This window comes from Anopheles cruzii, chromosome 3 (genome assembly GCF_943734635.1).
Source record: "Anopheles cruzii chromosome 3, idAnoCruzAS_RS32_06, whole genome shotgun sequence".
Taxonomy (NCBI): Eukaryota; Metazoa; Arthropoda; class Insecta; order Diptera; family Culicidae; genus Anopheles; species Anopheles cruzii.
This window is the reverse complement of record NC_069145.1, coordinates 28211346-28232595: the sequence shown is the minus strand read 5'-3', so window position 1 is coordinate 28232595 and position 21250 is coordinate 28211346. Positions and strand designations below refer to the sequence as shown.

At 48.2% G+C, this 21250-nt stretch overlaps 4 protein-coding genes across 4 annotated transcripts in view; 1 reads left to right on the top strand and 3 right to left on the bottom strand.

The window, feature by feature from the left end:
• LOC128275067 (EH domain-containing protein 1) overlaps window positions 1–7019 on the bottom strand; it is a 29554-nt gene extending 22535 nt beyond the window's left edge. The window contains exon 1 of the mRNA XM_053013447.1: window positions 5556–7019. Within this exon, the coding sequence (XP_052869407.1) occupies window positions 5556–6780 (1225 nt within the window). The 5' untranslated portion in view covers window positions 6781–7019. The remainder of the gene's footprint in view (window positions 1–5555) is intronic.
• A 638-nt stretch (window positions 7020–7657) lies between these two features.
• On the top strand, window positions 7658–15404 carry LOC128273686 (serine-arginine protein 55). The gene is made up of 8 exons (XM_053011710.1): window positions 7658–7814; window positions 8031–8185; window positions 8272–8342; window positions 8467–8568; window positions 8658–8757; window positions 13536–13609; window positions 13704–14000; window positions 14076–15404. Exons 2-8 carry the CDS (start codon window positions 8060–8062, stop codon window positions 14368–14370), a joined length of 1065 nt encoding a protein of 354 aa, XP_052867670.1. The 5' UTR covers window positions 7658–7814; window positions 8031–8059; the 3' UTR covers window positions 14371–15404.
• A 100-nt stretch (window positions 15405–15504) lies between these two features.
• Window positions 15505–17353, bottom strand: LOC128273685 (lysosomal acid phosphatase). Its single transcript, XM_053011709.1, has 4 exons — window positions 17223–17353; window positions 16756–17013; window positions 16449–16691; window positions 15505–16375 (listed from the first exon to the last, which is right to left on the bottom strand). The coding sequence occupies exons 2-4, from the start codon at window positions 17002–17004 to the stop codon at window positions 15689–15691; spliced, it is 1179 nt and encodes a 392-aa protein (XP_052867669.1). The 5' UTR covers window positions 17005–17013; window positions 17223–17353; the 3' UTR covers window positions 15505–15688.
• A 1047-nt stretch (window positions 17354–18400) lies between these two features.
• On the bottom strand, window positions 18401–20998 carry LOC128270160 (uncharacterized). Its single transcript, XM_053007565.1, has 6 exons — window positions 20623–20998; window positions 20319–20553; window positions 19698–19813; window positions 19422–19622; window positions 19091–19348; window positions 18401–19015 (listed from the first exon to the last, which is right to left on the bottom strand). The coding sequence occupies exons 1-6, from the start codon at window positions 20996–20998 to the stop codon at window positions 18402–18404; spliced, it is 1800 nt and encodes a 599-aa protein (XP_052863525.1). The 3' UTR covers window position 18401.
• Window positions 20999–21250: the final 252 nt, after the last annotated feature.

Below are 21250 nucleotides of genomic sequence, written 5' to 3'. Positions count from 1 at the left end.
ACGGAGAAGCAGCAACTGGTGGTGTGCTCTGTGGTGCGTACCGGGCCCCAACGGTACAGCGTGTCACGCTAGACAGACCGCGCGTCAAACTTTGGCCCCCGTACCACACAAAACGGCCGCAGAGAGAGAGAGAGAGAGAGAGAAAGAGCGAGTGAAGCCATCTTCCTGCAGGATCATGTACGTTCGCCGAACTGTGCAGAGTTGGAAGTCAGTCCCTGACTGGCGGCCACCCTCCTCTCGTGTGCCTTTTGTCAGCGGGAGTCAACTACGGGAGGCCATCGACTGGCGGAACGCACGAACCACAGTGCGGCCAATGCGTTCCTACACCTAGAACTATACGCAAGCAACGACTTGGGATACTTTCGAGACCATTTGAACACTGTTTTGACAGTAAGTTTCTATTTGTTCCGGAATCCGGCCGAAATGTTCAGACTCTTGTCAAAACTGTCAAAGTCTGGTCCGGATGGTTCCTGATTTTGTCGAATTTTCATCACTGCGGTCTGAGTGTACCGTGTTACCGCACCGTGTAACGTGTTTCCACGTGGAGAACGTTACGACGCAGCCACCGAAGCCAACAGAACACACGGTTCGCTACGGTTCCGATTTCAATGAGGTCTCAATATAACTTTTGAGCCTTCCCGTCATCGAAGAGAAGGGCCCTCGCCGTTGCCGTCATGCTTCAATTTAATTTGCACACTCCAGAAAAGAGGAGCCACACGAGAACGTCCCAGTGGCTCTTCGGCCAACTTCTCGTCCGGTATCACCGTCGGCGGCATGTGAGTTCGGTTTCGGCTCTATTGTATGGCCACGGTATGGCCTTCCAGCAGCATACCGCCCCCAAGGTGATGCTCGTCCGTCGAGTGCTCTCTCTGTCTGATGACAAATCGAACCTTCAGCGGTCGGGGGCAAGCCGAATGCTTGATGCCGCCGTTAGTTTCTGCAAAGACCTGCCTACCTTCCTGCGGCTGGCGGCCGGTTAGAAAAACAATAGTGTGATCGTAAATTACCCACTAACCATTGCCAGGCCGGAGCAACACTTTCATTAGCGCGGCACTTCCGGCTGCGGGTGTCATTCGAAAGGATGTTCTTGGACTTGGGACTCCCACCTGGAACGCCCAGCACCACGCAGTTGCCACCTAATAATGGGTTGATAAGTTTTTGCTTTAAACACAACTTTACGAGGTGCCGCTTCCGGTTCACGCCACCCGCAGCCCTAGGAAGGTATTCTTCCGCTCGCTCTGAACGACGAGGTTCTTCGTCGAAACTGGCGGAGAGCCGACACTTTGCGTGCGCTACACGGGGCACCTGTCAGTTCGGAAGCGCAGTAGTAGTAGCGCGGGAACTTGCGTGGACGGGGCGCGCTGCTAGTAGCACTTTTGGCTGGCAGAATAATGAACGTTTGTCACGGAAAAGTTTTGTCAAGAGGCGCACGACCGCAGCGCCGGGAGCTGTCAGCGCCAGCGGGACACCAGACCAGGCCGGAGGGGCCGCTCTCTCTCTTTCTCTGTGTGTGCGGCGATATGGGAGTTACAATGTTACAACCAGTTTTGGAGCCCATTCCGGCTATCTACCGACGGAGATCTCGGCTTTATGGTTGCGCTAAACGTCTTTATTGGCGTGGCGGTGTGGAAGGTGGTGAAACGCGATCCCGCTTCGTCCCCCCGTATCAGCCACTTTCGGCGTAAGAAAATCGTTATTTTCTAATTTATTTTCCAGAATTTATCGTCTCCGACGAGTACCGATGCGGCGATGCTCTGATAAGAAGCCGGGGTTCGAGCATCGCTCGGGATCGCTGGTTTGCAAAGTTAATTTATCCGCTTCTTGCGTGGCACATTATAATTAAACCACAGTTTTAGCATATCACAATGTTGGCAACATTGCGAGTGTGGCCTGGGTTCCTTGGTGTAGCGCGAGTCAATCACTCCAACGCCGGCGGTAAGATGGCAGCAAATATAGATGCATTACGTCAGATGGCATGTCGCTAAACTGAACACACATGCGGTCGGTGGTCGCCGGGGACAAGGGACTGGCTGGTGCAGCCCCGAAGATCACCCGTCAGTTGCCAACTCGCAACCGACTCTACTAAGTCGCTAGTTGCAATCGAAATGGGTATCTTATCTCTTATGTCCGGAGGCCAGATTGATCGCCTGTGAACTTGGGACATGGGCGATGACGTCGGCAGCAGCGAATGGTGGTCGTCCTTCTTCGCCACTTTTAGGGTTAGCTTCTCTTTTTACTTTGTATGTTTAGTTTACTTGCTAAATCTATAATACTATTTTATCTTTCAGTCTAGAGTAATTGACGGTCCCTACTATCCGCTTTTGGGTCAAATTTTGCAGCCAATCTCTGGGTTTAGGGATTCCTACCTCATAAAGTAAACACGAACACGCCTGCAGATAACGGTACCGAAAAGGATGAACGGAAAAATACGGTCACATAAATTACCCGTCGTCGCCGGGTTAGTAAATTTCGATTTAAAAACCGAGATACCGTGAAGACCGGGGGACCCTTTTTTATCTGATTCGCAAGGTGTGGCAATACGACGCACGGCTCACCTTCGGCGCAAACGACCCGTTTCGACGATTATGCGGCGCCAGTTTGCAGGATTTTCAATCTCTGTTTGCCCGGGAGGGTCGAATTTTTTAGTTTAATAAGTCCGATCGTAGGATAACGCCAGCGGGACTTGTGTGTTTTTATTATTTTTTTATGGTAAACGAGCATCGCTGTTCATCATCGCCCCCGCCCCCCGCTCAAACTTCGGTGCGAATGTCTGCCAAGGCGAGCCCAATCAATTCTGCAATTGCTCGACGGCATTCACAATTGGCCAGTTCCTGTGCGCCCGTGTTCTACTATTCGTGGAGAGCGCAAGGTTGTCTCGTGTGCTTAACCGTAATGGCTCCTAACAGTGAGATGGTAGCGGCAACGGTTGCATAACCTTCCAAACGGTCACATGTGCATCTGCTCATGATATAAGACGGTGTTAACCATCAATTATGAAATTAATCTAGGATGCTTTGAAACTAAAACAAATATCCAGTTACACAAAGTTGGTGCACCAGTTTGCCCAACGAATCTTATCGAATCAAAGCAGTCTGACATTGGAGAACATTTTCCGACTTCCTGATAGACTTGAAACTCTGTACACCGTCCGTTTCCCCACCCTCAAAATGGACGTACCATAACGCGGAAAACAGGGAAAATTTAGTGCTCTCTGTGCCTCATCATCATTATTATACTTTACTACAAAACCCTCCGGGCCTGGGACCGGTGGATGGAGAAAAATGATCGATTTTCGGTGCAAATGTAAACGCCACTCAAACGTCAGGCAGCGCGTCAGATACACGGAGGGATGCTGCTGCGGCTGCTGGCGACGGGTAATAAAACCGATCAAAATGACTCGTAGAGTGGCATAAATTTGAACCGGCGGCCATCGCCAGTGTCGTAAATCTTGTGCTCCAAAATATTTGCTTACCTTGCACAGCAGCGAATCAAAAAATAATGATGCACCTTTTTATTCCCGCCAGACTGTCAGATGGTCTGTTCTGTCGAAATGGACGATGCACTGTGCGTTCAAAATGCCATCTCAGCAATCATGTTCGATTTTTTTTTCATCCCCAAAAAGCATCATGCATCAAGCTTGAGCTTTTATCGGGCCAATTCACGCCGGCAGCGGATAGCGGTTATCGATGGAAGTGCACCACGAAAAACCACGCTCGATAAGAGCGTTACTGCAACATTGGTGATCAGTGCAGTGCGGCCGATGTGGAACCGATTTGAGGGAACCCTGACGTGAAGAGCCACGCAGCCGAGAAATATGGCGAATCATATTATGATAAATTGCTAACGAATGTGCGCTACTTTCAAGTGCTGGTACGCTTCAGTCAAGTGCTTCCGACTCCACCGCGCTGCGTGCTCGGCCGAGGTCGCCACGGGTCAGTGATAAATCACTCGAGTCCATCGAGCAAACAGCCATCTCCCGAGCACGGTGACAGCCCTTCGACGAACCACCACCGCCACTCACTTCGCCTTAGGCTTCGGCTCTAACCTCAAAACCAATAGCGGCCCCGACGGCCGGCGGTCAGTACAGTGGCGGGGACAACAATTGCAAATAGAGCAAAACAGTGGCAAGTAAATGGCGGCCGACTCGGCGTATTGATGCCACCGTCACCGGCACAATGCTAATTGTGATCCAACGAACCAGTTGCGAACGTTAGCCGGTAGCCCGGGAATTAACAGTCCGGCTCTAATAGACTCCCGGGTAGCCGATGCCATGGCGGGATGTCCGGAAGATAGCCGCGCAAAAATGGAACGTCCCGCACCGCTAGAACGCCACCTTCCTGTACACAGTAAAGGTTAGGACCCAGCAGCCCGAGCTGCCAGAAGTGGTCGCCATGGAGCTCGGCTCACGGAAGAAACGGATCGACTGACAACAAGAAACGAAGAAAAAGCACACATCGGCCACTGTTGATGAACAAACGAACAAAACTGGCGGCAACATGCGAGGAGTGAGCGAAGTGCACTGATTGATGTGTTGCGCGATGGGCTGCCGCGTGGCGTAAAATTATGGGACCACCGCTGGACGGGCTCGCGGTGCGTTCACGTTTGTTCGATTGGTCTAGAGAGCGCGTGAAATGGGGGAGGGTGGTGACGGAGGGAATAGCAGCACCCGCGCGCTCCAGTGCCCCATTAATCATCCACTACACGGAGCCGCGGAATGTTGGGGCAGTTTCAATTTGTCGAGAATGCTTCATTTCGCTCGATGGCCGTGCGTTATTCCATTCCGCGTGGTGGGTGCGGGAGCTTTTTGTGTTTTTGATTGTTTTCTTTTTTTGGGGCCCGGGATCATGAATCATGCTGCTGGCCGCAATCACGTGCCCCGAAGTCGAACCGATGCTTACACTCTGGAAGACTTCATCCATTGAGTAGAAATAAATAAATATCAAGTAGCGCTAGTACACAGTGCCGTCGGGGCCGCTTGTAAAGTGTGGCAAAAGCGACGCCCCAGTGGCGCTGCACCTGATAAGGCGTTCCTCCACATCAGCGAGCCGAGTGTAACCAGCGCGCTGGCCCTGGTTGAGCGATTCACACAGAAGTGAAACCGGTTTACGATTACTTGCAGTGCCGTCGGCGCTGGCAACGATATCACCATCGTCCGCTATTGGCACATTGCCGCCTGGCAGCTTGGGAAATATATTTTTTTCAGGATTTTTCCTTATCACCATAAACCCCCAACGAGAAAAGGCTTCGGAAAGGGTAAATAGAAGGGTCGAATGGGTTAGATGAATGTCGTTCGATTTAAAGCACAGCGCTCCGACAAAGGAAAAAAGAGATTTACTCGCTAGTCCCATGACTAGGTCGTGAGGTCTCCTCGTGCCTTGCTTCAATTCCCAGCCAAGATTAGATAAAACGGAATGAAGAGAAAAGATATGCACACAGCACACAGCGCGGCCGTAGCATTCGCGTCAACGCCCATTGATCCTCGGGACGTAACGTAACTCAAGGGCGTTGCGTAACCGTAGCCGAAGGAAGCAAAAGGCAAGGTTAATTGTACATACCTTTGACGAGCGGTTCCGAGACGAGGTTCATCTCCTCCTGTGGGATCATACCCATTAGCCGGGAAATATCGATCGCCAACATCCGATCGACTACATCCACTAGCGGCATCTTGAGCGAGTGGAACTTCGTAAAGTCCTGGTTCGCGAGCACCTCCTGCATCTTTTTAATGTCCGGCAGATCGCCGATGGACACCTGATGCTCCCGGCAAACCCGATCGTAGATGCTGCCCAAGTTTTTGATCAATTCCTTCTTCTTGCTGTCCTTGCCGAAGATCTGGGGCATCTCCTTGCGCAGCTCCGAGATGAGGTACGCGTGCACCTTCGCCAGCCGGGCTCGCTTGATGAGATCGTTCAATTTCCGCAAGGCCGCGTTGCGGGGAAGCGACTGCAGATCGCGAAACAGGTCCTGCTCCTCGTCCTCGAACAGCCGCCGGTTGACGTCGTAGCGCAGCGGTTGGTCCCAGAAGGAACCAATGTAGACGCGGGCCACCTCGGGCGTCTGCAGCACCTTGCCCAGAGACCACATGAGCGCGCCGTACACACGCATGAGCTGCTGGTGGTCGATCATGTCCGCCTTGTTCAGCACGATCCGAATTTTGTCGTCGTGCCCGCGTAGCGCCTCAATCGAGCGCCGGAACTCATCCGAAATGTCCAGCTTGTGCGCATCGAACAGCAGGATTATGCGATCGACACGTTCGGCGAACCACTCCAGCACACCGGTAAAATCGTATCCCCGGTCCACGCGTTGCTTCTCACCGGAAAGGATACCGGGCGTGTCGACGATCGATATGGCCCGCAGCACCGGCGATGGAACGGTCGAGCACTGGAACCGGTTGAGAAAAGAGTTCCCGTACTTTTCCAGCGGGCGAAACTGTTTCTTCGGATCAACCACGAGCGCGTTGCCCGGTATTATGCCCTCCTTGTCGTCGTGCATGACTGCGATGAACCGATCGGTCGTCGGTTCCGGTCCAATCCGGATGCCCGGGAAATCGCGCTCCAGCAGGTACCGGATGAAGGTGGTTTTGCCGGTCGAGTACTGGCCGACCAGCAGGATCATCGGTTTCGCGTCGAAGTCCGAATCTTCCAGCTTGGGCGAGTGGAAGTCATGGAAGCTGTAGTGTTCTTCCAGTGGCAGCAGCTTGCTGCGATAGATTTTCTTCAATTCACCCAACACATTCTCTACCACCTCCTCCGTTTTCGGTTCCCGCTTCAACCAGCTGAACATCGTAGGGCCGACTTTGAGCGCGACGAACGCCAATCACATAGAAAAGAAGCAACCGAATGACTAATCCGAAGCACCCGTGACTCACGCACCGCTGCGTGGAGCTACGAACCGGTCTTTTCCCCTGGGGTGGGAAAACGCACTAATATGTTAAGTGGAAACTTGAATCACTGCCCGCCGCACCACTCTACCACCCGCGATGTCCACGCAACCGCGACCGACAAGAAATAATAATAGCCAAAGAGCACCTTCGCCTCCGAGTTGGTAGGGAAGTTTCACGTACTCCCGTTGGCGCCGCACACGTTCTGCGAGCCCCCCCAAGAAATGATCACCAAAATATGAGGAAAAAAACCACCAAAACAAAGCAACCCTGCGACGGGCGCACAATTCCCTGCGGCTGGCGGTTCACTGCGGCACTGGACGGGTTAAAAAATGGCCCTATTCATACGCTACGATGGGGAGGTCTATCGAACCGTTTCGTCCCGGAGTAATTTGCACTTTTCGATGGCTACAAAAAAAGAAACTCTTGACACATCACAAACTTCATCCCGACGTCGAACGTCAATCGCACTGCTCGAAACAATGTTGTTGGCCTCCAAGCTGCTCGAAAATATTCTTCCTTAGGGATGGCCCAGAAACGAACAAAACATGGAGCTGTTTTTCGCAAATACATTTCCTCGAGAGGCACATAAAGCAGATAATTTGTGTTTATAACAAATCTAAATTGAACTTTAAAGTCTCACCGAGGGGCACAGCGTTACGATGGATCAGAAATAATAATAGATTCGCCTGTGTTTCGCCTTTTCGCCTTTTCGCCGGAAACGTTCGCCAGAGCCGCTCGAAGAAGGCGAAAATGCTCATTCGTGCTTGGACCGCTTGAGCATTCGGGCGAGTCGGTGTTTGCCGGAAGATTGAAGTGAAGCTGTGTAAATTGCTGCATTGTAGAAAACATATTTCAAGTGAAAGCGACACGTAAAGAAATCTGTCTAGTGCTTAGATAGCGGCGCTATCTCAGTAAACTCGGATAATTTAGCAAGGTAAAGTACTTGTGGCGGTCTGCAAAACCGGTGCACGGTTGCACACCTCAACGTGTCAGGCTGAAAATTGCCGCCGCCATTTTGGATGTGCAAAAGCCATTCTTACCTCGCTTAGCGGTGTGCGAAAAAAGTGGAACCGAGTGTTGCCGATAGATTTGTTGTGTAGTTAAGTTTGGTTTAAACCTAACACTTGCTATTTAAATAATATCCATTCAGGGCTAACAAACCAGCGCAAAAAAGAGAAAATGGTTGGATCTCGCGTGTACGTTGGCGGCTTGCCTTACGGCGTCAGAGAGCGCGATTTGGAGCGGTTCTTCAAGGGTTACGGAAGAACGAGGGATATCCTCATTAAGAATGGATATGGGTTTGTGGTGAGTAATTTGGACACGCCATCAGTACACCCCGCACCAAACACAGTGGGCGAAATCGTTGTTAACCGGTTTACTTTCCTTTGCAGGAGTTTGAAGATTATCGCGATGCGGATGATGCCGTTTACGAGCTGAACGGGAAGGAGTTGTTAGGAGAAAGGTAAGCTATTTGCATCGGCAGAAAGAAGAAGAAAATCTGTAGGCGAATTGTGCCGTTACTTGGACACGTTACCATATTTGTCAACACGTTTTATTGATTCGAATGTTTTTTTGTTCTTTCACAGGGTGGTCGTTGAACCGGCACGCGGAACGGCGCGTGGACCAAGTGGGTATCGTGAACGAGATCGGTATGATAGGGACCGCCGCGGGGGCGGTCGTTATGACAAGTAAGTAACACAAAAACCGTGATGGGTGTCAAGTAAGGAACCCTCCGATTAGTATTAATAACACGCGATCCCTTGAACTGTTGGTTTAGATATAAAAGCAATTCCAGGAACAGTTCCCGCTATGGACCGCCGCTGCGTACGGAGTACCGATTGATTGTGGAAAACCTGTCGACCCGCGTTAGCTGGCAGGTATGTACTTGATTGAATTCATCCCAATATTTCATATTCGTAGCAATAGAAACGTGTGAAAGTTTTGTTTAATTGTAATTCTTTCGTTATTATTTTTTAAATTTTAAAACGATGTATTATCCGATGGCCTTGCCTCCGTGGCGTGCCATCAATCATCACTATAAAACGCCTAACACAGAAGAAGCAGCCTGGTAAATTGAACCGGTTGCCCAATGAACAGGCTAATTGAATCTACTTAACTAAAAAAAAGGTTAACTGTGTATGATTCGATTCTTAGTGACACTAACCACATCTTGGGAATGGCTTTTTTTAATTTCCTTTGGCACTGGTTATCTAATCACACCTCCTTGGTGCCCAATTGATGCGACATTCTTGTACATAGTTTTACTTACCAGTATTGTTAATCCGAGCGAGCGAAATGCCCTATAATCCTAAGGAGCAAAGATAGATCACCGGTTGGACAAGACTGAATGTTGCAAAAAAGGGTATAAAGACTCCATTGGCTTTTAATATTGATGTCGAACAAGAAGAAGGATGCGCTCTGGAGCAACCCACGGCACGATCGTATGAATCATTCTTTGAGAAAGTATGCAAGTCAATCGTTTGCTGAAAATGCCCAACGCGATGATGAAGGGACCACACCGGAAACTGGATAGGCAAATGCAAGCCAACAACAATACAAGAGTGACCTTTCCCGCCTCGCCTGGAAGCAAAGGAGTGCACCGAAAGCATGACCACCAATCGTCCGCCGAAAAAGTGATCGACGTGGCTATCAGTCGTTACACGTTACCGACTACGGGATACCGGGAGGAAATCCTTACAGAATAAGTCGAAGAATTTATTGAATCATGCAAAACATAAGATCGGCTTTCTTATCGTCGGGTCACCAACATAAATGAAAATGGAGCAGCATCATCGAAACGAAATTATACCATCACAAACACGACTTCATCGCAGCTATCGCCACATCTACAATGCTCTGCCACACTGCGATTAGTACATCGTGCCGTGGATGGATTGCTCGAACGCCACAAGCTTGTTTCATTAGGACCCAGACGCTGCAGGTTTTCCTGTCAATCAGCATGCACACAAGTTATCCGAACTCGCTAAACCTTTTGTTACTGTATGTAATGTATACGCAGACTAACTCCCATATTTTAATACACAGAGCAATGCCATGCTTGTTTTCACCCGGAACGTGGCCTCTACGGTACAGCCCTTTATAATTGCAATTCGTTCGAGTGTTGGGTACAACAGATTAATGAATAATGTCACTGTCCATCTGAGAAAAAGATGTTCCAATGAAGGATCTAATAGAGGAGGAAAACAACTGTTTAGTGATTTTTCTTTGTTTAAACTGAGTGAACAAAATCTCTCGAAGCTGCGTCGTTTATATCAAGTAATGTAGTAAAATGATTTGTGTATTGTATTCTTTTCCTGTAAAGGCGCCAGCCCTTGTTTGATGATGAAAATGCTCATGACACTAGGGTTTACGCGATTACACGGTGCTATGGTCTGGCCTGTCACGCACCACACTTGCGACTAGAGAGCTAGAGAAAGATAACCAAAGAGAGCAAGCACACGTCACAAGGATGCAACCTAACCGGAAACACATCATCTGAACGACAATACACAGCTCTTGCCGATGCCTAGAAGTTCACCTCCGGAAGAATCTATCCCTCGATTACGGAGTCTCGATAAACTACGCAAGAACACGTAAAGAAACAAGCATCTCGCAAGCAATCTTCGGGTGCTGATTGATACGAAGGAAACATTTGCGACTCGTTAGCTGCTCCTTCCGCCATGGCTCATGAAGTTGATTGATCTCAAGACTGCAAAACTGATGGGTGCATCGATTCCCCTAACGCGAGGTGCTCAGCTCGTTCTGGAACCGTTACCAACGCTCAACTCTACAGTAAACGGCAACGGGAAGGCTATGGCTTATGAATGCGGCACCACCTGGGGATGGTCATCCGTGAGCCTTCAACCATGCGTCCCGGGGACGCCACAAACACTCTCGACCCGGACGCCTTGACGTGCTGCCTCGGCATTTGGTTGGTGAACGACCGGTTGAAGTCGCCAGGCGCTGAGCGAGGCCCTAAGATGGAAAAAGTACCGTTACAGTTCCCTTTGTTTATCATTTCTATCATTTTCTTTCTATTCCAAGCTCCGTCACCTCTTTTCCCGGCCTAACCAAACATGGTACACTAATACTTTAAACATTTTCGCATTCATTAATTTTGAAGATCTGCGCGCCCTCGGACACTGACTGCTCCCTCGGCCATGAGATGCTTTAACGACGTGTGCATGCGCGAGCGATAATACAAACAGATCACGGAGCGATGTGTTATACCGTAACGGAGGAGGACACTCCATGGTTCTCTCCAAAGGCGACACGGGTAGAGAAGAATGACGATGAAGTATTTTTCTTTTTCGGCGAAAACGATGTCTCGAATCGATAGAGCCATCAGTTTTGCTTGCATCATTGGACTGGCACGGAACTGATGGAACGGCGAATGCAACACAAGTAGCACGAAGCGGATACTCGGTTTTTCCTGTTATTCATCGCAGAAACGAAGGGAACGAGAAAGACCACACCTGTTCACTGGACAATTGGCAGACTCTCCCTCAGTGGCTCTTGAGACAACAACAATCCATGGTTGGATATTATGCTTCATGAAGCGGAAGATGATAATTCGGTGGAACAGCGGTGGTTATTTGATTGGGCGCCGAAGTACGTGGATCGCAACGGAAGCATCCTGGGCATCCGATGAAAGCCTACTACCGCCAAAAGCACTCCTCTGTGATGGTGACCCTCTCCAGAAGGCGACTAAGATGAGACGGAACTGGCCAAATGACACGCTTCCTTCGGAGGAGGGACCTCTCGGCTCTTGGATAACCGCTCCGCATCGTCTATCCTCTATTCGTTTTTTCTATTTCTATTTTTAAGATTGGTCGTTCTTTTAAACCGTTCTTAGCGCCTTCCCCGTCATCCTTTCACGCCCATCTCAAACAATGGACCGCGTTGAGGCTCGAGAGTGAAGATGCACACGTGTCGCGAGATGTTGGATGACTAGGATGATGATGCCTGAACCGCATTCCTTAACATCGTGTCCTTGTTTGCGTCTTTGTTGCGAGTGGTCATCGTTGAAAAAATCATCCCTGATATATCTGACTGTGCTTGCGCGCTTTTGGCAATCCCCGGCCGCGGAAACAGTGGTTCCATCGTGAGGGAGAAGGATGCATAAGTCCTCCGGTTTGGCTAAGGTTTCATCGCGATTAGTCAACTCCAGGAACTCCAGTTTATGAGCGACACAGAAAGAGCTGAATGCGCGCGCCGTGTCCGTTATGCGGCCAAAACATTTTCGCTTTCAGCTAGCCATTGGCAGCCGAGCGTTACATCCCCCGGCCCCTTCCTTCCGGAGTGCGATGATCCACGACGCATCAACACTTCGGTCTTCGTCCACAGGCACGAAAGAGGTCGGAACATAGCGAGCGAGTGCAGGAGTGAGAGGAAGGTTCTGTGAACATGATAGGAGGAGGAGGAGGAATGATGAATGATTGACTGTCCCAAAAGCCATATCTGTCCGGCCGCCAAGGTAATGGTCGAATTTTCATAGTTTCCTTTCTTTTCTCGATTTTGTTATTCCATTATCGTCCCGTTTCGTCATTGTGCGCTCCACATGCAATGTCCCGAAGTAACCATGCTGTTTAGTTTTCTCTCCCAGGGGCTAGCCCAACTAACGATGAAATAACTATTGATCAACAGCTTCCCTTCGGCTTGTTCATGTACCTTTGTTTCTTTACTTCAAGTTTGTACTTGACCCATCATCCGGTGAATTTGGCTAGACACTGAGATAAGTTACGAACTCTGTTAGCCTTAGTACGATAGTAAGCAATGAAAGAGAATGCGTGCAAAAGTCATAATGAAAAGAATCATGAATATCCTCGCTCTCGTTGTATTCGCCCGACCCCTGCCGCGACGGAATGGAATGAATGGATTCAATGTTGAAAGCACAGCTGTGAATTACGGACGAAGCGCGATACAACACCCTGGACATGAGTATCCTACGGATCAATGCTGGATTCCTCAACAACGCTCGGGAGACGTCAATGATGAGGAACCATTTACGAGCCACACAAGGACGCTGTGTACAAGCGGATCCCCTTGTAGAACTATGAACGTTTTGGGCACGTTCCTACTGTTGCCGTTACCCAATGGAAAGTACGTCATGCTTGAAGCCGAACGACATCCTTCTTGGACGTGTGCAACATGCCAGCCTTCAAACTATCAACGCTCTCGTCAATCGCACCATGCGCACCTTTAACAGCGCCAGGATTACTGCTGTTCCTACTGGACGACTATACAATGATTCTTTTCATTATGCAATACGGTCATGTTTAAATAACAGAAAACAACAGAAAGCAGCTGTAGCACTCTCGCCATTTTTCTCCTTTCATAAATTTTGGATTTTGAATCCCGTCGATGCTGTTTTATCCCATGAAACCGCCGTACAGATGTTCAAGTTTACGATTGGTTTATGACCTTGCCGTTTTCGTAGCCACTTGCTCTCGTCTATACACTATACAGTGATAATAAGGCTTCTAAAATGCTGTAACTGCTGCCGATTCATGGTCTATGTCAACAATAACTTTTCTTTTTCAGACAAACACCAGACGTACAGTCATTCGCACATGATTAATTTCTAAATTTCATTTTCCTTCTCTGTTCGTTGACGAAATTGCCGTTGTTGTCACCACGCCCATACACAAACTAGGATTTGAAAGACTATATGCGTCAAGCCGGAGAGGTAACCTACGCCGATGCTCACAAACAACGAAAAAATGAAGGGTAAGCAAGAGCTTCTGGAGGACCATTAGCTATGTAGATTGACTGAAATTTTGCCATTCATTACATGCTCTGTTCATCGGTCGTTTCGTTGCAGTGTGGTCGAATTTGCAACCCTGTCGGACATGAAAACGGCGATTGAAAAGCTGGACGACACGGAGCTGAACGGGCGTCGAATCCGTTTGGTTGAAGACAGGGGTGGACGTAACGGTCGCAACGGGCGCGGCCGTTCCCGTTCATCGAGCAGTCGCTCGAGATCTCGCTCTCGGCGTCGCTCCCGTTCCCGTTCCAGATCTCGTCGGTCATCGCGCAGCCGCTCCAAGTCGCGCAGTCGCTCCAAGTCCAAGAACGGATCGAAATCTCCAGAGAAGTCACGTTCTCGTTCACGCTCGAAGTATGTATTGTGAGGGTGTTCTACCATTTCATCGATCAGATAAACTTATGGCAACGTATTTCTTTCGATTCGCAGCAAATCGCGCGACAACAGTAAATCAAAGTCCCGCTCTCGATCGCCGAAACGCGATCGCGATGAGTCACGCTCTCATTCGCGGTCCCGCTCAAAGTCGCACTCGCGTTCGCGCTCCAAGTCCAAGGATAACAAATCTCGTTCGCGTTCCCGTTCCCGCTCCCGTTCACCACGCTCTCACTCACGGTCCCGTGATCGTTCTCAGTCTCAGGACAAGTCGCACGACAAATCGAGATCGGCTTCTCCCGGCAAAAATAACGATCACTCACCGGAGCGTAACGAAAGTATGGAGGATTAAACTTTTTCTTATGCCGTAAACTACGCCGACATTTGCGATTCTAGGTCGCATTTTTACTTTAACCAACTACGTTTTCTGTACCACTATCTACCTTTGGATTGTCATTTCCTTCAGTCCCGTTAAAAGAACGTTACGCGCACATTTGAACATCAAAACTATAAACATGTGTCGTGCAGTCAGTGGGAGAACACTTCGATGTGGACCGCAAAAGTTGATCTCAAATGCATCCAATCCAGGATATTTTGTTTCAAAATTAATCGTACTGACATTTGAAGGAAATTATTTGAAGATCAACTCTACGCAAACCAGAACGGCGGAAGAAACAGAAAGGACAAAAGGAATTAAACAATACATAATAGACGACAGGGAGGCGATATTGGCTCGTTTTTACGGTGAGAAGGAAGCAATCGATAGAAATGTGTGCTAGCGATAAAATTAGTATTAGTTTCATTTCTTGAAATATATAGGGCACAATTTTAGTATGCACCTGCCATGCTACAACTGTCGGAAACCCCGTACTGAAGTAAAAATCACAGCAAACAACCATTCAAACAGCTTGTTTCGAACAACCCACAAAGAGGCGCACTTTATTAGTAGGTTGGTAGCATTTGTAGAAGTAAAATGGTCTTCGGTTTTCGGGAAATGAAATCGAGAAATCGTGCTTCACGAGGGATGTGAAAAGAAAATTGTTTTAACTGTTTTTTTTAACATGAAGAACAAATGTAAGGATCGGCAGCAACACAGTTAGTCACAAGGAAACGTGATAGGGTATATATTGCAACAGAGGAAGTAATTGTAGAAGGACTTACTTAGAATGTCTAGTTTGATCATGGCGCATTTTTCACCAATTGTTTATAGTTTCTCGACCTGAGAAACCGTTATACATAAACTTTAGATTTTCCTTTTCTTCAGTAAAGAAGCCAACTACTACAGATCCACTTGGTGTAAACGCGTACTACACCGAGCTTACCACACGTTTCTCTATCTAAATACGTTCTTAAGTACAAATAAACATTTGTGTACATACACATGAACTCCATAGGCATTTATTTCTTATCGCATTATTCCGCTCAGACGCAACATTTGGTAGCCAAGGGATCCGAAACTGGAATAAGGAGCAAAGGTGTTGGATGGACATCCGGTGTTTGTTCCAGATACTTTTGGTTTATTTCACAGATCTCGCCTTTTTCACTTTAGTTCAATATTTAACTAGACAACAATGTTATAACAAAAACTTAACAAATAACGAGATTGTCTTTTCAGAGAAGATTGGTTCATTTTTTGGCAGGTATTTGGGGTGATGACCCTACAATGAGCCCTACACGAGCTGGCATGTTTCATCGTAGCTCCTCAACCGAACCGTTTCCATTACCTGTTCGAAGCGCGTCAGGGAACACGGGCTCTCGCAGTTCGGTATTTCGATCTCTTTCGGGTACTTGTCCTCACTGTTGAAGAAGTACACGATCTTTACCTCGTAGTCATCGTCAAACGTAATGCTGTGGTGAAGCTCGAAGGCGATCGTAGCCGAAAAGTCCGGCTTACCCGTCGTCTGCTCGATTACACCGAGCGCCCGCATCAGGTTTACCAGCGTAACGTCGTGGCCAGCGTAAACGAAAATGTTTCGCTCTGGCATCAATATCCCGGAGCGGCGTCGCAACGCATTATCGAGCAGCTCACCGACGATCGCACCACCCTTGATCTTGCGCATCAGCGGCACCTCGGTGAACAGCGCTAGACTGCGCGCGGCAATCGGGAGCATCTTTTGGGGGAAAATGTCCTCCGTCCAGTCGGGTAACTCTAGACCGGCCGCCTTCTCAATCTCAAGCGTGTTGTACAGCAGCTCCACGTCGAGGATGGTGCTAACATTCTGCCCGGTCGCCAAACTGAGCGTTCGGAAGAGGGCCTCATTTTTTTCGTACAGTTCGCGCACGTCCTTCGGCGGGTAGGCAAGCAGTCGCTGTAGCGTTCGTTCGTAACGCGGGCAGGGTTGCTTTTGCGCCAGGATCTTTTCGGGGAGCGAACATGCAAACTAACGATCAACTAACGAACAGAGAATTAATTACGTCCGCTGCACTCACCGTATCACGATCACGTGGCAAAACGTTCACCGCTGCTGGCTGCCATGGAATGGGCAGTGGATTCGTGTTCTCGAGGGGTGGCAAAAATCCGGCCATAAAGCTTTGCGCACTCATGATGCACCGCTCGGCATAGCTGCTCACTATCGTCATTTGGTCTTTCGAGTACAGGCCATTCGGGGGCAAGAGCCGATAGTACCGGGGGCGCAGCAATTTTCCGAGTTGATACATTTGTTGCGATCCTTTCTGTGCCGTGAAGATAAATGTGGGATCATTAACTTTTCACTTAAGGGCTTTCTGGCTTTCTTACCTCGGAAAGCGCGCCGAGCCCGCCGGTCCAGGCATGGTTCCGATGCGGATCGTTAGGGTAGAAGTCGGTCGGGGAACGATCACCGTGGCGAAACAGTATGCTCACCATGCGAAGCGTTCGGAGGCCCGATTCGTCCGTACTATCACCGAACGCCAGGTAGCCCAGCATCACCGTTAGGCAGGCGCACCCGAGAACCACCACCGAAACGGTGAGGCCACGCTTTCCCGGCTGCAAGCACTCCGCACCCATGTCACGCAGCTGTCGCGGGAAAACAGACGGTTCTATTATTATCACACAATGGCACAATCAAATTTACATAACACGGGACTCGGGACAAGCGATCGCCACAGAACTGTTATCGCGCGCGACCATTGATGAATGCGTAGACGTTGAATGCGTTGAAAACGTATGATCGTAAACTCACGATTCCACTTACAATCGTAGCCTGGATGGCACTTTCAACTCACCTAACTTGTAGCTTCAGGAAGTTCTCTTATCACCACAAATTTATTGCCCAAAGGGGCCTCTCTCGTGATCTGTGACACCGAGATTGCACGAAACGTAAATAAACAAACGCACTTTCCCAGTGACAGTACCACTACACAAACAATAGAACGGTACTGCAGAAATCGGTAGCACAATGGTGGTCGTCAAACCATTTTAAAATATTTGTTGTTAATACTTCTGCGATCGCAATTGCAATGGCTGTAAATTGTAAGGCTGTTCTTACTAGTCTTAACGTTTATTGTTCAACTATGCAAAAGAACCAAAGTACATTCAAGTTGTTCAAAAGCTATGCCAAGAAATTGCATCATTTGAAAGAACATTTCGTAAAAACGTTTACATGAAATTAAACAATGATTACCGTTGACGCAACGATGATATGATATGAAAATAGTATGATCTTGCAACTCGAAGTGCAACGTCGGTTTAACTTGTTCCGTAATAATATTCGCTGTTCTCGGAAATGATGACGCCCATGAATTGTGCGCCAAATTAGGAGCGAATATTATTTTCGTTTATTCCTTAGTACTTCATTTTTTACACACTGGTATTAAACTTTCGTCTGATGTTCGATCGCAATTCTCTCTTTCTGATCCTCTTCTTGCTCCTCACTCACATCCTTTTTGTCTAAATCTATTTCCGTGCAGCTGTCAAGTCGCGCGCTTTCACAGGCGCTGGAAGTTGAATCATGCTCTGGCGCTACTTCACTGCGCGCTTTCCGGCGTTTCGTTCAAGGTGCACTGCCCGAAGTTGAGTCGGACAAGAATTACAGTTTTTAAGATCGTAGCTCTTCCGTAGATCATCTGTTTTACTGCATCGATTAATCGGTTTCTAAACGAAAGACGTCAGTTTGAATCCCAACTATCACAATTTTCGTCAGCTGGTGTTGCAGTTGGCTAAAGCGAGGGGTCGAACTAATGTCTTTCACGTAGAAACCGATTAAGCGGAAGCAGATTAAGCGGTTTCCATTAATAGAGAATGGGACACCCATTGTGCACACAGCTATCTGAAACCCAATACTTCAGCCAAAATATGGCTTACACTGCCTAGGGCTTCTAGTAAATCTATTTCAGTCATTCGACGATTTTCAAATGGGATATCCTTTTTTTTCTATCTTCTCAATCTAGTACAAGGCGTGTCTTTCAGCGAGAAGCGTCTGTTTGCAGATATGCACAAATCTGCTCTCGTTTCTGTTTGCCGAGTTCAAGTATCGCTTCGGACTTGGAGGCGTACGTAAATACGTACCCCGTGTCGCTGAAGGGAATTTTCTGTTGTGTATTGTTCCGCCCGAGCAATGCCATTTCCTCCGGAGGGGCCAGATTGTGCAGCATGCAACAAACCTTAATTAACTTCACCACGTTCGACAGCTGGCGACTTTTCAGGTGGTAAAGTTGGCGAAAGCGTTGCTTTACCATTGTAAACGTGTTCGCATACACCTTCTGCACTGCCGCAAGTTGAGCATTGAACATGATTTGGCCCTCGGTCAATGGTTCTGCCACGCCGCGGTAGGGTACCAGCAGTTGTGGAAGGCATGGATAAGAATCACTGCCAAGAATGCAATACTGATCGGTGCACAGTTCACGCACCGCTGTCAGCAGATCCGGCTCACCGGGATAATCTACAAACACGTCTACGAACTGCTTGTTCTCGTCGAAGATCGCTTGCAACTGCAGTGAGTAATACCGTTTGTGCATCAAGTAAGTGTTGGGATTTTCGCTCGGTTTATCAATACGTATGTGCGTTCCATCCACAACGCCTGGAAAGAGTTTAGAACGCACAAACAGTTTCAGTTTCATTCGTGGCGATTCACACTCCACAGCTTCACACTTACCAATCACTCCAGGTATGGCGCACAACTTGGCAAAATGGTCCACCAGCAGTTGTTTCCGATTCTCGTTCGGTCGTACAAATACGGTTGGTTTGAGTAAGAGCAACGCGTCACACACTCGCCAGATAACATCGTGTAAACAGCTTAGGGACAGATCGAATCGTTCGGCCACATCGCGGTAATGGGCCTTTTCCTGTCCCAAGAACCATAAAAACGCAAGGACATTTGTTTCCACACCAATCGCTGCATATCCACCATGTCCTGAAAATAAAATGGATTTCATAGAGATTTTCGGAAGAGATTCTCTGTGGCATTATGTCTTTAGTACGATTACCTTTGGCCTGTTGGAAGCAACCCATCTTCGCCAGATGCTGACAGAGTTTGTGAACCGTGTTTCGCCCAATACGAAAGTTCTCCAAAAATTCTGTTTCGCTATAGTTGACCACTACGTTATCAATGTAAGATGATTTGTGTGCAGTACACTGACGCCGCAATGCAGTTCCCGATGGAAGCCTTACGATCATGAAATGTTTGGCTGCAATAAAACAATATTCGTTACTTTCTTTTTACTAATTATAAACGAAGGTAAGTTTTGTGGAACAGTACTCACAATCAATCATTGTGGCTTCATGGGACGCCTTTCTTGCTGTCGATTGCATCTGGCCCTTGGCCTTAGGCGTTTCGTTTGTGTCGAGCGTAGAAGTCTCGCCATTCTCTGTCATGTCGCTAAAAATTTAAGCAAATTTAATTTAAAAATAAAAGTTTAGATATTTAAAAACATGTAGAAAGACGTTACGTGCTGTTTCTTTCATGGAGTGTATCGTGTGCATTCAATTCAAGCGGGAAAGTTAAAGAAGTGTTCTCTTGTTGCTCATCGGAGTCGTTGATAGAAACGTGTTCCTCATCGTTTTCAGAAACCACATCCCTTTCATCGTAATCAGTGTATTCGTATTTAATAATGTTCTGTTGTTGATGATCGTGCTGATGAAACAGTTGCGCTTCACTATCATTGGTGCTCTCATCCATCAAAACATCCTCGTAGATTTCGTACTTCACTTCAAAAGATGCATCATCTTTGGTCGACGGTCTGTGTCTGTCTTCGCCTTCGGCGACGTTCTCAATGTACTGAATGTGTTCGTCGTTCAGTTTATTACACTTACGAACACTATTTTCCTCTCTTGAGGCCCCTCGTTTGCCGCCTCGACCTGTACTGGTTGTGGCAGAACCAAACCTCGGCTCTGGAGTGCGATATGAAACTTCTTCTAAGCTCGGATCGGTTTTCGGCCAATCGCTGGATAGTGCCCCTAACTGTGCACCCCTCAGAATGCGCTCGACGTGAGCTTGTGCGTATCGTAGTTGTGTATCGGAGAGTTTTAGGAACTCGTTTGTCAAAGACTTGCAGTAGAGCCTCAGATCTTCCCGTACACCATCGGTAACCTGATCGCTGTGCGTAGTCACGATGTAGTCTGTAAAGGAGAAAATCGTGAGTAAATTAGTTACACCAAACTAAGCCATACAGAAAACAGAAAAGGTACCATTGCTATCGTCTGGACGATCCGAATTTGGTGACTTCAGAAAACTCAACGCATCCACGTACCACGGTGAAGGGCTGCACGGTATGGTGCAACCGGTTGTGGCATTCCGCGTATATTGCAGCTTTTTGCTCAATTCTGCCCGATACGTAGACCGTAACTGCTTTAGTACGGCTTTGATGGAGTCAACCGTTACACTTGGATCGATCTCGCGAAATTTCCTCAGCAGTATGGCGTACGCGCGATCCCGCAAGTTTTTGGAAACTTGCTTCTGTTCGCTATTCGTTGGTTTTGACCACAGCTCCGGTAAGTTCCGATACAGATCGATGAACTGATTCCAGAATTCTCGATCCTCGATAAGGATCTCTGGGGCGGTCATTTTGCCACTACTTCCACAAGGTAGATTTGAAATAAAACAGCAGTAGCGATTGCTACTTCAAGGAGTAACGAGAAAAACAGAATGTTTGTGTCGGTCTTGCCCGAGCGTCTGTTTGTTTTCTTCGGCGTCCTGTCAAATTCTCGAGCACGCTCGAGCTTACATTCGAGCAGTTTATTTTAGTAAGTCGTTCGAAGCGCCAAAAAGCGACACGCTAGACGGCAAACCGGTAAGCCGCATGATACATGTTGCCGT

What these genes read in the sequence shown, in the direction of transcription:
- LOC128270160 (XM_053007565.1), bottom strand. Translation starts at nt 20,998, where the DNA reads ATGACCGCCCCAGAGATCCTTATCGAGGATCGAGAATTCTGGAATCAG. An exon ending in TGAAGCCACAATGATTGATT is followed by an intron (nt 19,623 to 19,697) that starts GTGAGTACTGTT and finishes GTTTTATTGCAG; the next exon opens with CCAAACATTTCATGATCGTA. An exon ending in CGCCATACCTGGAGTGATTG is followed by an intron (nt 19,016 to 19,090) that starts GTAAGTGTGAAG and finishes AACTCTTTCCAG; the next exon opens with GCGTTGTGGATGGAACGCAC.
- LOC128273685 (XM_053011709.1), bottom strand. Translation starts at nt 17,004, where the DNA reads ATGGGTGCGGAGTGCTTGCAGCCGGGAAAGCGTGGCCTCACCGTTTCG. An exon ending in GGCTCGGCGCGCTTTCCGAG is followed by an intron (nt 16,692 to 16,755) that starts GTAAGAAAGCCA and finishes TTCACGGCACAG; the next exon opens with AAAGGATCGCAACAAATGTA. An exon ending in TGCCACGTGATCGTGATACG is followed by an intron (nt 16,376 to 16,448) that starts GTGAGTGCAGCG and finishes CTCCCCGAAAAG; the next exon opens with ATCCTGGCGCAAAAGCAACC.
- LOC128273686 (XM_053011710.1), top strand. Translation starts at nt 8,060, where the DNA reads ATGGTTGGATCTCGCGTGTACGTTGGCGGCTTGCCTTACGGCGTCAGA. An exon ending in AAGGAGTTGTTAGGAGAAAG is followed by an intron (nt 8,343 to 8,466) that starts GTAAGCTATTTG and finishes GTTCTTTCACAG; the next exon opens with GGTGGTCGTTGAACCGGCAC. An exon ending in GGGGGCGGTCGTTATGACAA is followed by an intron (nt 8,569 to 8,657) that starts GTAAGTAACACA and finishes CTGTTGGTTTAG; the next exon opens with ATATAAAAGCAATTCCAGGA.